This window comes from Littorina saxatilis, linkage group LG1 (genome assembly GCF_037325665.1).
Source record: "Littorina saxatilis isolate snail1 linkage group LG1, US_GU_Lsax_2.0, whole genome shotgun sequence".
Classification (NCBI taxonomy): Eukaryota; Metazoa; Mollusca; class Gastropoda; order Littorinimorpha; family Littorinidae; genus Littorina; species Littorina saxatilis.
In genome coordinates, this window is record NC_090245.1 from 48,469,208 (window position 1) to 48,482,640 (window position 13,433).

The window sequence follows — 13,433 nt, forward strand, 5'->3', positions numbered from 1 at the left end:
GCAAATGTTTGACATCTGAAACTGCAGCAGACACTAAAACAGAAAGCTAAAATCAAAATGAAAGGGGGAGATCTGTCCGAGGCAAAAATACCCTCCACCACCACCACCAACAACAACCAAACAAAACCACAACAAGTGAGCAGCTGTCCTTGCCCCAGTAACTTTGGTGTGATATCTCTGTTTTGCAGCCACTGTTGTTCACGGTTCACTTCAGATCATCCTGTTGCTATGGATACCAGACCCAGACACCCCCGTCTACTATTACGTCATCGCTGCCTTCTGGGGAATGGGTGATGCGGTCATCCAGACACAGATCAATGGTATGTATGACGTCTAGCTGTGTGTGTGTCAGACTACAGGATCTTCTTTACTCTGTAATCAGTAACAACAGAAACAAAGCAGCAACAATTTTGTTTGGCTGTGGTGCATAATTTAGCTGGATGTCGGCTAACTATGCATTTCTCAACTGAAGTCACTGAAGTGTAAAGGAACGCAAGTGACGCATATTTGGCTTGAAGCGTTTGAACAATATCTTTGAAGGTATTCCTGGTGTGTGTTGTCCTTATTCTGAAACCATAGGCATACTGTGTCTGTGTGCCTCCTTTGCATACTGATTGTCTGTTTGTCATCTTGTTTACGAAGAAAACCCAGCTGCACATATAAGACTATTACGGAAACTTCGGGACAGAAAGATATTTATCTTTCATAGAGACCAGGACAGTCAAAGAATGTGTATGAGTGCGCCTTGAGTCGCCTTGTGGTGAGATATGTGCGCCTTATAAATTCTCGTATTATTATTATTATTATTATTATTATTATTTTTCATAGCGTTCCTCTTTCACCTTTCAGCTCTGTACGGGGCGCTGTTCACGGAGAACACGGAAGCGGCCTTCGCCAACTACCGTCTGTGGGAGTCCCTGGGCTTCCTCATGTGCTACTTGTACCAGGGCTTCATCAGGACCAAGATCAAACTCTACATCGCTCTCGCTTTCCTCGTCGCTGGCATGGTGGGATACGCCGCTGTGGAAGTCACGGAGCGTAGGAAGCAGTCAAACAAGGCAGAAATTACCTCTACGCAGGAAAAGTCATAAAGTACAGACCCCAAGTCTATGCCACCAAGCCCCCGCATCCCAACCCATTGACAGACCATCCCCGACGCCCTCTTCGGTTTTGTTTTTGTCCAGAATGTCATTATTTTGGTACTACTTGTCTCCGAAAAAAAAACGAAAACCTCCGAAACCCCCCACAAATCATCACATCTGCTCCAACTGTGAGTGGAGGGGCCATTGTGCTAACTGTTGCAAAACCTGACCAGGGTAGACTGTTACCAAACCTTATTTTTAAGTGGGTCAACACGGTGAGCGTGTCGTAAATAAGGCAGGATAGCGGAATATGCAACTGAGGTCCTTGACAGATGTAGATGGCTGGGATCTTGTTGAGAGGAAGAGATGGAAAGACTGATGGGCTGACTGACAGCTTCCCCGACTCAATAGCCTGCTGATTGACTAGGCACAAAAAAAAGTCTGTTTACGGTATCCCGACCGACCCTATTTTTTCGCGCGACCCTAGACTTTTTTTTGGCATTTGGAAAAAAATCCAAAAACCCCACTTTTTGGGGGGCAAAATAACTTAAAAATATGTTTTTTTGGAGAATTTTTAAAAAATAAATAAATCCCGACCTACCGACCCTATTTTTTTGGCCTATGTTACCGGAAACAGACTTTTTGTGTGTGTGTGTGCCTAGACAGGGAATGTTGCTTACTTAGGATCTGACTGGCACACTGACTTACTGAAACACTAACCTTTTAGGTGAGGGACAAACTTAGAGATTAATTCATTGCATAGATACGCCGTTTAGTATGCCTGGTGAGGAACAAAATAGACACAATAAGGACACTTTATTGCCCACACTCATGCCTACAGGAAGATGACACTTTGTCTTTTAGTGCCACAACACCCCACTGCTACAAGGCTGATTCCTTTGCCTTATTGGAAGACTTCGCTACTGATTGTTCACGATGCCATAAGAAAAATGTTGCACACCATTGAATTTGATGATTTAGGCCTTCAATGTTTGGCGGAATCTTTTTACGTGAAATGATGTTCTTGTATGAAAAAAACCCTTTGTGGGAACATTTAAATGAATACTGTACATTAAGTACGATGTACCATGCATGGTCTTCTCTTCATGTCTGTCTTGCCTTTAGTTTTTGCTTGGTTGCTGTTATTTCACGTCAGCTTGAAGTCCTTTGAAATTTCTTTTGTTTTTTGTTTATTTTTTAATGTTGGGTACATGGACGTAATGACTACATTGCACTCATTGCAAGAATCAGAGATGAGATGAGATGTGTGTGTGTGTGTGTGTGTGTGTGTGTGTGTGTGTGTGAGTGTAAGTGCGCGCGTGCGTGCGCTTATGTGTGTGCGTGCGCTTATGTGTGTGCGTGCGTGCGCGTCCGTGCGTGTGTGTGTGTGTGTTGGGGAATGATTTCTGTACATATTTTGAAAGGTGAAACCAAAGGGAAATTGGTGAAACGCTAACATACTGCTAGTGATGTAGATTGTGCTTCTTAAGTATGTGTGTAGCCTGCCATTCATACGCTGTACATATACAAAGGTCTTCTCCAGCGAGTTGTTTGGTCTTAAACCAGCATATCTTAGCGTGATGATTGATGAACATTATGTGTTACTGTATTCTGTTTAGGGTGAACTCTATGAATAGCCATTGTGATTTATTCTGGGGAGAAAAGTGTATGAGCAATAAATGTTACAACTCTGCTTGCCTGTCTTCAGTTGATTCTTTCTTTCTTTATTTGGTGTTTAACGTCGTTTTCAACCACGAAGGTTATATCGCGACGGGGAAAGGGGGGAGATGGGATAGAGCCACTTGTCAATTGTTTCTTGTTCACAAAAGCACTAATCAAAAATTTGCTCCAGGGGCTTGCAACGTAGTACAATGTATTACCTTACTGGGAGAATGCAAGTTTCCAGTACAAAGGACTTAACATTTCTTACATACTGCTTGACTAAAATCTTTACAAAAATTGACTATAATATTTTTATTCTATACAAGAAACACTTAACAAGGGTAAAAAGAGAAACAGAATCCGTTAGTCGCCTCTTATGACATGCTGGGGAGCATGGGGTAAATTCTTCCCCCTAACCCGCGGGGGGCTTCAGTTGATTCATTTACGTCTGTTTTGTTGTTTTGTGAGAGAGGGGGTGTTGAGTTTTTCTGCATACACCTGTATCGTAGAATAGAAAATAAACTACACAAGTGCACATGTCCTATCTCTCCACACAAACAACGCAACATCCATGGTGTCACATAGCAGCACTGGACAAATGTCATCAGAATACACCCCCGCACATGCCTAAACTTGGACACCCCCGCACATGCCTAAACTTGGACCAGTCCAAGCAACCTTTCTAGGGTCGTGGTACTTGTCTTTTATGAAAAAAGTTTGATGGTGTTCCCTGTCTCGTATTCCCTATCCAATGTACTTACTGTGAAACATGCGCCGACAACTCATTTTATTGAATTAAGATTTCAGGTCAGATCTTTTTTTCTTCTTTCATTGCATCATTCCAATGACGAAATAAAGTTATTTACAATAACTCCTGCTCACCCCTCAATGACGATTCATTTATATAATTAGATTTCATTTCATTATTGAAATTGAAATTCATTTTGTAGTTGAAATTGAAATATAATTCATGTCGTCATTGAAATTGAAGGCATTAGAGTCATTTCCAGAGACTGGAATCAGACACACTTTCTAAGCTTTCATTGTTTGTATCATAAGTGTTTGTCTGTCATTCCACTCTAAGACCTTTTGGTCGAATTACCGTGATTGTCATGTTCTGATTTGTCATGATCGAATTACCGTGATTGTCATGTTCTGATTTGTCATGATCGAATTACCGTGATTGTCATGTTCTGATTTGTCATGATCGAATTACAGTGATTGTCATGTTCTGATTTAAACAATGGCGACTGCACGTGAGAGGGAACAATAAAGAAACCAAAAAGCAATGTACTCACGTTAAAATGACGAACACGGAACGAATAACAGCGACGTTTCGACCTAAGGGTCTTCTTCAGGCACAAAAACACAAAAATACACACACAAAAAAGAAGAAGAAAGACGATAGAACAGATGAAGAGGAGAATAACTGACAAAACAACTGCACTGCACAAACCAACAAATGACAAAGACAGAGAAGCAAGGGAAGCTACTCGAGGGGAAGCCAACAATAACACAGGCAAGAAAAAAGAGTTGAAAAGCGGCAGTTTTGAGGTCTGTAGACCAAACAAAATGTGGGGGAGGGGGAGGGGAATGAAAGGGAACGAAAGAGAAAACTCACATACCCGTGCGGACACACACACACACACACACACACACACGCGCGCACACACACACACACACACACAAGGTGGAACAGCGGGGGGAAAGTTTAGGTGAATGAATTAACGGCGGATGTTAATTCCATCGGGGCAGGTAGTGCCGAGGGATGATATGATGTGGGACTCCCTGAGTTTGCGCTCGAAGGAGTCGCCACGTACTTGCCACAGAGCCATGACTTTGACAGTCAAACGTTCTCTTGACCGTGAAGGAGCCACGAGGGCCTTGGAGGCAGGTGTCAGAGTGGAGGAAGGGACAAGATTTGCAATTTCGTTTGGAACAAGGAAATGTCCCAAGGGCTGTGGGGTTGGTGGGACTGCGAAGACCGGATCTCACCAAGAGGTCGCGAACGCTGCGGTCTTTTCTGAAAGCACTGAGTGGTTTTTGAGCAAAAATCGAACCAACAGAGCCACTTCCTTGAAGGATGTGCCAGTTTGATTTCAGGATTCTGCTTACTGGCATGTTGTGGGGATGAAACAGTAGGGAAACGACGGGTCTGTCACTGTCCCTAGATGGTGTAGGACTGAGGGCGGACTCTCGACAGACCTGGGTAACACGCAGAAGGGCATCACGGACGAGTGCATCAGGGTAGTTGCGGGCCAAAAAGAAAGACGTCATCAAGACAGACTGTTGGTGGAAGTCGTCGTCTTCAGAGCAGAGCCTCCGAAGACGAAGGAATTGAGAGAAAGGAATGCTGCTTTTGTTGGCAGGATGATGAGAAGAGTTGAAATCAAGGTATGAATGAGCGTCAGTTTCTTTGTAGAAGACAGAGGTGGTGAAGCGACCATGCAAGATGGAGATGGAGATGTCAAGAAAGACCACAGATGAGGAAGAGATGTTGAATGTGAACTTGATGCTGGGATGGAATGCTTGGATGAAGTGAATGAAATCGACAAGGAGGGGTTCAGACAGGTGAGTCATGTCCTTCGTTGATGGCCCAGACATATAGCCATCAAAGACAATGACGGCATGTGGGTACCGGGAGTTGACGAACTGTGTATAACCATCTATGATGCTCTGGAAGGTGTTTCCCCGCGTCCACGATCCTTGCAGCCTTTGAAACAAAGAGCCTCCGTCAATGACGAACTGTACGTCGGCAGGAAAGTTTGAGCTGGGAGAACCTGCATGAGCAATAACCAGCTTCCACAGTTCATCCGCCAGGGTAGCTTTGTTCGGCTGTCTCAAAAATTCATGGGATTCAAACAGGGCTGAGGGGAAGCTGCACAGTTCAAACTGAAAGAATTCTTTCTTGTCCTCATATGTTGTGTTTGCCACTGTAATGAATCTCTGGAAGAGAAGCTGAGGGTCGACTGTGATCGGATGTCCATCAACCTTCAGTGACTTTTTTGTTCCCAATGTTATGACTTGATCGTTCTTTTTCAAGACGAGATCCGACACTGTTTTCCCTTCCATGGCCTGCATTATGCCACACCCGACCTCTCTGGCCTTGGTAACGTTTACAGCCGCTTCCCCAATAGTTGCAATGTTCCTGAGGGCCTGATCATCAGCAAAAGGGTTTCTGTCCAGCAGGTAAGACGTGATAGCCATCATGTCTTTTGTGTCCCGAGCTGTTCTTGCTGACCCCATTTCTATATGCTGGTCACTTGAAAGTCGCCGTGTGCCTGTGACTTCTTGCATGGCATTGTTCACCTGAGCGCAGGCTGGCATGGGGAGCACCCACTTTGAACGCTGAAACTCAGTCATGCCTCTCCCTCTTGTTAGACCACCTGTTGTCTTTGCATCCCGCATCAGGGTCTGTTCTATCGCAAGATCTGATGAGATCCCAGCCCATTGGCGGTCACTTTGTCTCACAACGTGATTTCCTTCTGTGAAGCTTTTGTAGACATCAGGGCTGGTTTTGTCAAGTTGGTTCATCATCTGCAGGTACAGATAGGCTGACTTGGTATACGAGTTGTGTCCAGCTGCTGCTAGATATGGCAGCATCTCCTTTACAAGTGAACAGAAAGGTGAAGAAACCAATCTCCCGTCCTCTCAGCTTTCAAAAAGCGCTTCAAGATGTCAACCATTGCCATGTACAGTAACCAGAGTTCACTGGTTTTACTGCAAAATGAAAGTGTTCTTTCCTTTAGTTTCGTTCTGATTGTGACAAGATGTTTGCTGTTCTGGATCGACTCTGGAGTCAGCTCTCCCCTCAGAAGTTGGTCATGAAGAGAAGAAGCAGCCTTCAAATCTTCTCTACCTTCGAAGTCACGCAGTGCATCTCTCACTATTCCTTTCACATCAGAGGGGAACTGGGAAACTGGTTCTAACTCTAGAACACCGTGAAGCTGCACAGTAGTGTCCTTATTGATGCTCAGTGCGTCAACTTGGTTCACATTGAGTTCAGACTCGTAAGGGGTCGAAAGTGTTCCTGTCTGCTCATCTTGCGTGTTTTTATCTCTATTCTTTTCTGTGTCACTTTCGGCAGTGGCAGTGGCACACGGAATATGTCAGACAGCAACAGCATACTTAGTGCTGCGTCAACAAGTTTGTGTCCTCGAACGGCACGCAGCACAGCTTTCCCTTGAAGCATGTTGCTCGCTGCGTTTGGTGCGTACACAGTAGACAGCACTTCATGAAGACCCGTTTCTTCCATCAGATGGCCAATACACGCCAGGAAACTCATTTCCAGATGGAAGGGTCCAAGGCGAAGGACAATGGGTTTAAGGTCGCTGCCATCTGGCTCACTGGAGATGATGCCAAGAGCTTTCCACCATAAGGGTTGGTCAAATGTCAACACAGGTGTCGTGTTGCTGCGCTTTGCCTGAGCACTGAGGAAATGAAGGGTAGAAAATATGCACGTGGTGTCACTGGGATTCATGTCGATCATCGGCATAAATATTATGGATGACTGTCCTGGACATCTCCCCTTGTGGATGGCTTGCATGAAACCAGACCAAGATGGTCTGTCGGGTTGCAACAGCCAGCAAGCTATCCACAGCAGATCCACCTTTGATGTTACATCTTCTACAACTAAACACGTTTTCAAGATGTTCAAATTTCAGCTTCAGCAGGCCATCACACGCTTGTCTGTTGTAGTACTGAATGTCAACTTTCGCTCTTTTCACTATTTCTTCTGGCTTGACGTCAGATCCTGTCTGTTTTGCTGATGGTCGGAGTGACAGTGGCGATCATTCCCATTCCATAAAATGTGTTGCACCCGTCAAGTGTTGCTGTGTTGTGGTCGAGGTTGTCTGCGATATATTGGGTAAAATGGTCATCAACTTGAAACGCAACGTTGTTTTCTGAACGGCAGCATTCATTTCATAGGTCAGAACCTCCTTGTACGATGAACAGAATCCCAGAGAATACAATGTGTCAATGAGAAACTTTGAATCAAAACAGTGATGCATTTGCACAGCTAGTCCGATCTGTAGGGGACACAGCAACAATCGTGGGCGAGATGCCTGCATAATTGCCTGTCCAATCGATGAGACTTTCACGCTGGTTTCCTTTCTACTGAAGATGTTTTCAAGAAGAATCTGTAAGGACTTTGGAACAAACTCTAAGTTGACGCCACATGATGAAATGTCATCATCACTGGGGTACATTGCACGGGATGTCGGCACTGCTCTTTAGCAGTTCTGCAGCGGTTTTGAGAATCAGCTCTTTCTGTGCATCCTCATCTTTGACCTTTTTTGCATAAAAGTTATGAAGAATCGAAGAGGCCGTCTTCCTGAATGTTACGACATTTGACTTGCCGTTCACTTCCATGACGATGAGCTGCTCACCAAAATAATTTTGAAGTTCTAGTTTCATCGTGGGGTGGCTATAAGCATCATCTGTAAACTCCTTCATTTTGATAATCAGGTCGTTCACTGTTATCTGTTCGTTTTCATTTTGAACCATGTAGGTAGCAACTTTCTCAAACGCTTCAGCTTTCCTCTCATCTTTCGGTCGACCAAGTTTCACCTGTTTGTTGCCTTGATGCGACTGAGTAAACTGTGGTGGTGCTCCGAAAGCAAAGACTACAGTTTTGATGGTAGACTGCATCAGCAGCTGGCAAATCTGATACAAACTCCAGTCTGCTTCGTACAATGTCTGCCCATTCATCACCGCGCTGCGAACAAACTTGAAAAATTGTGCGTTCAAAGTCAAGTGTCCTAACTGGATACACTTTGGGACCAGAGTGCGAGTCAAGGTTTGCTTCCTTGCCGCAAAAAAGGCAACATTTAGCAAAGTCAAAACATTCTTTCTGTGAGCGCAAATTCTGTGCTAGATTTGATAAAGCGTTCTCTTTTTCTGCTTTCTTCTTCAAAACGCTCTGAATGTTACGTGCATTCGTGTAATTGCGACGACAAACCTCGTGCACTGCTTCACCTTCTGATAGACAAACGGCATCACCACGTTCCAGACTAGACTTGTTTATGGTATCTCTTCCTCTGTCTGTTGGCACAACAGTCTTCTCTCCAAGGTTGAGCGGAGCACCACACAAAACACACAGCGCCATGGTTTGGTAATTGGAACAAAAGCTGCAAAATAAATTAAACTGAGTATGAGTCATTCTGTGTTATATCACTTTAGACATTTAATCTGGCAGGGAACACACACACACACACACACACACACACACACACACACACACACACACACACACACACACACACACATGTATATATATTTATATATATCCCATGACCTCCCTTCTTTGTCTCTGTTACTTCAGTACGGGTATATATGTTGTATTTTTATAGCTCAATAAATACATCATGGACTCAAAAAAATATATGATAGTGCAGATTCCGATTTGGGCGAAGAACTACTTTGCTCCCGACCTTTGACCTCGCGCCGAACAATGTGACACATTTGTATGAAGTTCCAAAATCGTATTGCACGGCTCAGAAAACCATATCAGTTGCACGCAAAAATGAATCTCAGAACTGATCTGATGTATGAGATGCAATAAGCAAACGTTTCTTTCATTATGAAAGCAATGCAGGTGGGAAAAAACGAACATTCAACTTACAAGATAACCAGATGCTAGCGAACCAAAACAAAAACACGAGTACCCTCCCCTTGCTTCGTTAGCAGACGACTTTTGAGAATCTGTCAGACCGTCCTTACCTGGCACGGTTGGGCTTCGCTATCATCAGCTGTTTCACGTGTTTTGCGAGCAAGTCTACTCTTTTGCCTGGCTCTGCAGTAAGTCCACATTGGCGATGAAGGTATCTAAGAACTTAACATGTGTGTATTTTTCCGTAATCCAGTCATATTCTTTCAAAATGCAATCAAGCGGCGGTGACAGACTTGGGTCCTGTTTTCCTCGCACCCATACCAGTTTAGGTTCATGCAAACACACTCGCAAAACATGTAGATACATTTCAAATAGGGAGCAAATGGTTAAATCTACATATGTGTTCCCTAAAATTTGCTTCTCTGTCAATAAGACTAATTGTATAATAATGCGTTCGAAAAAAACAACGTGGAATCGATTCTGAATCGAGTCGAGTAAGCCAAATGGGGGCCAAACCGGTTTCCCCGTTCCGCCGACCTGAAACGCAAAAGAATTGTGCGCTTCAACTAAATGGATTTCTATACGACTTCATTACTTTCTTGCAACTTATGAACCTTTACTTAAAGCTTTTAAACGGTCTGAAAGTAGTGTTACCGCGTACTTATAGATGCACTCATTCGTTTTATTTTTTCAGCGACGGTCACTTAGTTTAAGGTTGCAAAAAGGCCAAGTCTCGCTGAAAACACTGTTTCACACTCCACAGATCGCAACAGTGCCGCTAGTAGTCTACACTTTGTGTTTGATGGTAGAATGGGATATACAGATTACAACACTCGTGGTTTTTTATATGGCTTGTATTTCAGTCAAGACCCAGCGGGAATATCAATCGAGAGCCACTCGCCAAAGGCTCGTGTCTCCCGATGATATTCATCCGCTGGGTCTTGACTGAAATACAAGCCATATAAAAAACCACTCGTGTTGTAACCTATACGTATATCTATATCTATAAATATATAGAGATAGATGACAGTGTATTTTTCGCGTGGCTATAAATTGATTCGACCTTTGCACTTTTACAGTGAGGACAACTTACGGGTGCAAGGAAAGCGTTCTGGACAGTGCAGTGACATTCTAAAAATAGTAACGTAGTAACGGGAATATGGATTGACGCCACACGAAGGAAGGGAGATAAACGCAAAACAATGAAGAAGATAAGGAAGAGTTAGTGGGAATGGATCTGGGAAGATGAACAGAAAAACCAAAATCGGTTCAGCACTGCGCGCTGAGAGCACGTGTTGAAAATTACCTCCAAATTTGAAGCAGATCCATCGAGAACTTTGGCTTGGCATAGCGAACACACACACACACACACACACACACACACACACACACACACACACACACACACACACACACACACACAATATATAAATATATATACGACTTGTGTGTGTGTGTGTGTGTGTGTGTGTGTGTGTGTGTGTGTGTGTGTGTGTGTGTGTGTGTGTGTGTGTTCGCTATGCCAAGCCAAAGTTCTCGATGGATCTGCTTCAAATTTGGTGGGCATATTCAGGTAGACCCCCGACACAACCTGGTCGATGAGAATTTTCAATACGTGCTCTCAGCGCGCAGCGCTGAATCGATTTTGGTTTTTCTGTTCATCCATTCCCAGGAACTCTTCCTTATCTTCTCCAGTGTTTTGCGTTTTTCTCCCTTCCTTCGTGTGGCATCAATCCATATTTCCGTTACTATTTTTAGAAGGTCACTGTCCACAACGCTTTCATCCCGGCGAAGCCGGATATTCCCGTTACTATTTTTAGAAGGTCACTGTCCACAACGCTTTCATCCCGGCGAAGCCGGGTATTCCTCTACTTCTTCCCGGCGAAGCCGGGTATTCGGCTCTACCCGGCAAAGCGGGTATTCATTCTAGTAGATATATATATACACCAGCGGAATACCCGGCTTCGCCGGGTGAATCGCGAGACAGAGACAGACAGCGTGGCGGTTCGCCGTCTTAGAGCACGTGTTGAACATTTTCATCCACCAGTTTGTGCCCACACAAAGGAAGGCAAGAACATACAGAGAGACAAAAGCCGCCAGACTCCATCACAAAGAGAACTCTACAATCCACAGGTGTTGCCTGGCGAGCTAGCTATAAATAGCTCACAACTTCTAAGGCGAACAACTCTGCAGAGTCTGCTGTGAAGGGCGACGGTAGTCTCCCTGTCACACTCGACCCCCTTTGAATGAACTTTAGTTCCGAACCATTGACCCGCCAAGCTTAGGTCCCTCCCAGGTTGGTGGAATGGTAACAGCACGAAAATGATTCAGTGGCCATAATGCCATTCCTGAATTTATCATGTCGAGTCCCATCCCTGTCGACGACGTCAAATGTAACCGAGTGCCGAAACACCACAATCACCTTTGAAGGCGAAGTCCTATCAAACGAGATTGAGAATTTTAGAGCTTATTTTTAGGCCCTTTTTTTTTTTTTAACTGTTATGGCTTCTCAAAGGCCAGAACATACAGACAGACAAAAGCCGCCAGACCCCATCACAAACAGAACTCTACAATCCACAGGTGTTGCCTCCACACACACACACACACACACACACACACACACACACACACACACAAACACACACACACACACACAGAAGCCGTATATATCTATCTATATATATATAAATACTAGAGGAATACCCGGCTTCGCCGGGGTGAATCGCGAGACAGAGACAGACAGCGTGGCGGTTCACCACATTCACCTTTCTCCTGTCAAATGGGATTATTTCTTAGCCCTATATTATCTGTTGTGGCTTCTCAAATGCCAGAACATACAGACAGACAAAAGCCGCTAGACCCCATCACAAACAGAACTCTAAAATCCACAGGTGTTGCCCCCCCACACACACAAACACACACACACAGAGAGAAGCCGTATATATATATGTATATCTATATCTATAAATATATAGAGCTAGGTGACAGTGTATTTTTCGCGTGGCTATAAATTGATTCGACCTTTTCACTTTGACAGTAAGAACAACTTACGGGTGCAAGGGAAGCGTTCTGGACAGCGCAGTGACATTCTAAAAATAGTAACGTAGAAACGGGAATATGGATTGAAGCCACACGAAGGAAGGGAGATAAACGCAAAACACTGGAGAAGATAAGGAAGAGTTACTGGGAATGGTGAAATGAACAGAAAAATCAAAATCGGTTCAGCGCTGCGCGCTGAGAGCACGTGTTGAAATATCTCATCGATGATATTGTGTCCGGGGTGTAGCTGAATACGGTGTCCAAATTTGAAAAAGATCCACCGAGAACTTTGGCGTTGTGATGTGGTCTAGCGGCTTTGGTGTGTCGGTATGGGGGCCCGGGTAGCTGAGGTGGAACCAAAATCGGTTCAGCGCTGCGCGCTGAGAGCACGTATTGAAATATCTCATCGACCAGATTTTGTCCGGGGTGTATCTGAATATGGACACCAAATTTGAAGCAGATCCATCGAGAACTTTGGCCGTGCATGGCGAATACACACATACACAGACAGACAGACAGACAGACAGACAGACAGACAGACAGACAGACAGACAGACAGACAGACAGACAGACACACAGACACAAGTCGTATATATATATAGATATAGAGATAGATGACAGTGGATTTTTCGATAAATAGATTCGACCTTTGCACTTTTACAGTGAGGACAACTTACGGATACATGCAAGGAAAGCCCACAACTTCTAAGGCGAACAACTCTGCAGAGTCTGCTGTGATGGGCGACGGTAGTCTCCCTGTCACACTCGACCCCCTTTGAATGAACTTTGTCCCCAAAGTTCCGAACCATGGACCCGCCAAGCTTAGGTCCCTCCCAGGTTGGTGGAATGGGAACAGCACGAAAATGATTCAGTGGCCTGACCATTTCATGTCGAGTCCCATCCCTGTCACCTTTGAAGGCGAAGTCCACTCAAACGGGATTGAGAATTGTAAAGCTTATTTGTAAGCCCTATAATAACTGTTATGGCTTCTCAAAGGAAGGCCAGAACATACAGACAGACAAAAGCCGCCAGACCCC

At 44.4% G+C, this 13,433-nt stretch overlaps 1 protein-coding gene across 3 annotated transcripts in view; it reads left to right on the top strand.

Moving 5' to 3' along the window:
* Nucleotides 1-2,775, top strand: part of LOC138972274 (UNC93-like protein) — a 40,560-nt gene extending 37,785 nt beyond the window's left edge. For all 3 annotated transcript variants that reach the window (XM_070344988.1, XM_070344992.1, XM_070344984.1), the window contains exons 8-9: nt 189-320; nt 850-2,775. In XM_070344988.1, the coding sequence (XP_070201089.1) occupies nt 189-320; nt 850-1,091 (374 nt within the window). In that variant the 3' untranslated portion in view covers nt 1,092-2,775. The remainder of the gene's footprint in view (nt 1-188; nt 321-849) is intronic.
* Nucleotides 2,776-13,433: the final 10,658 nt, after the last annotated feature.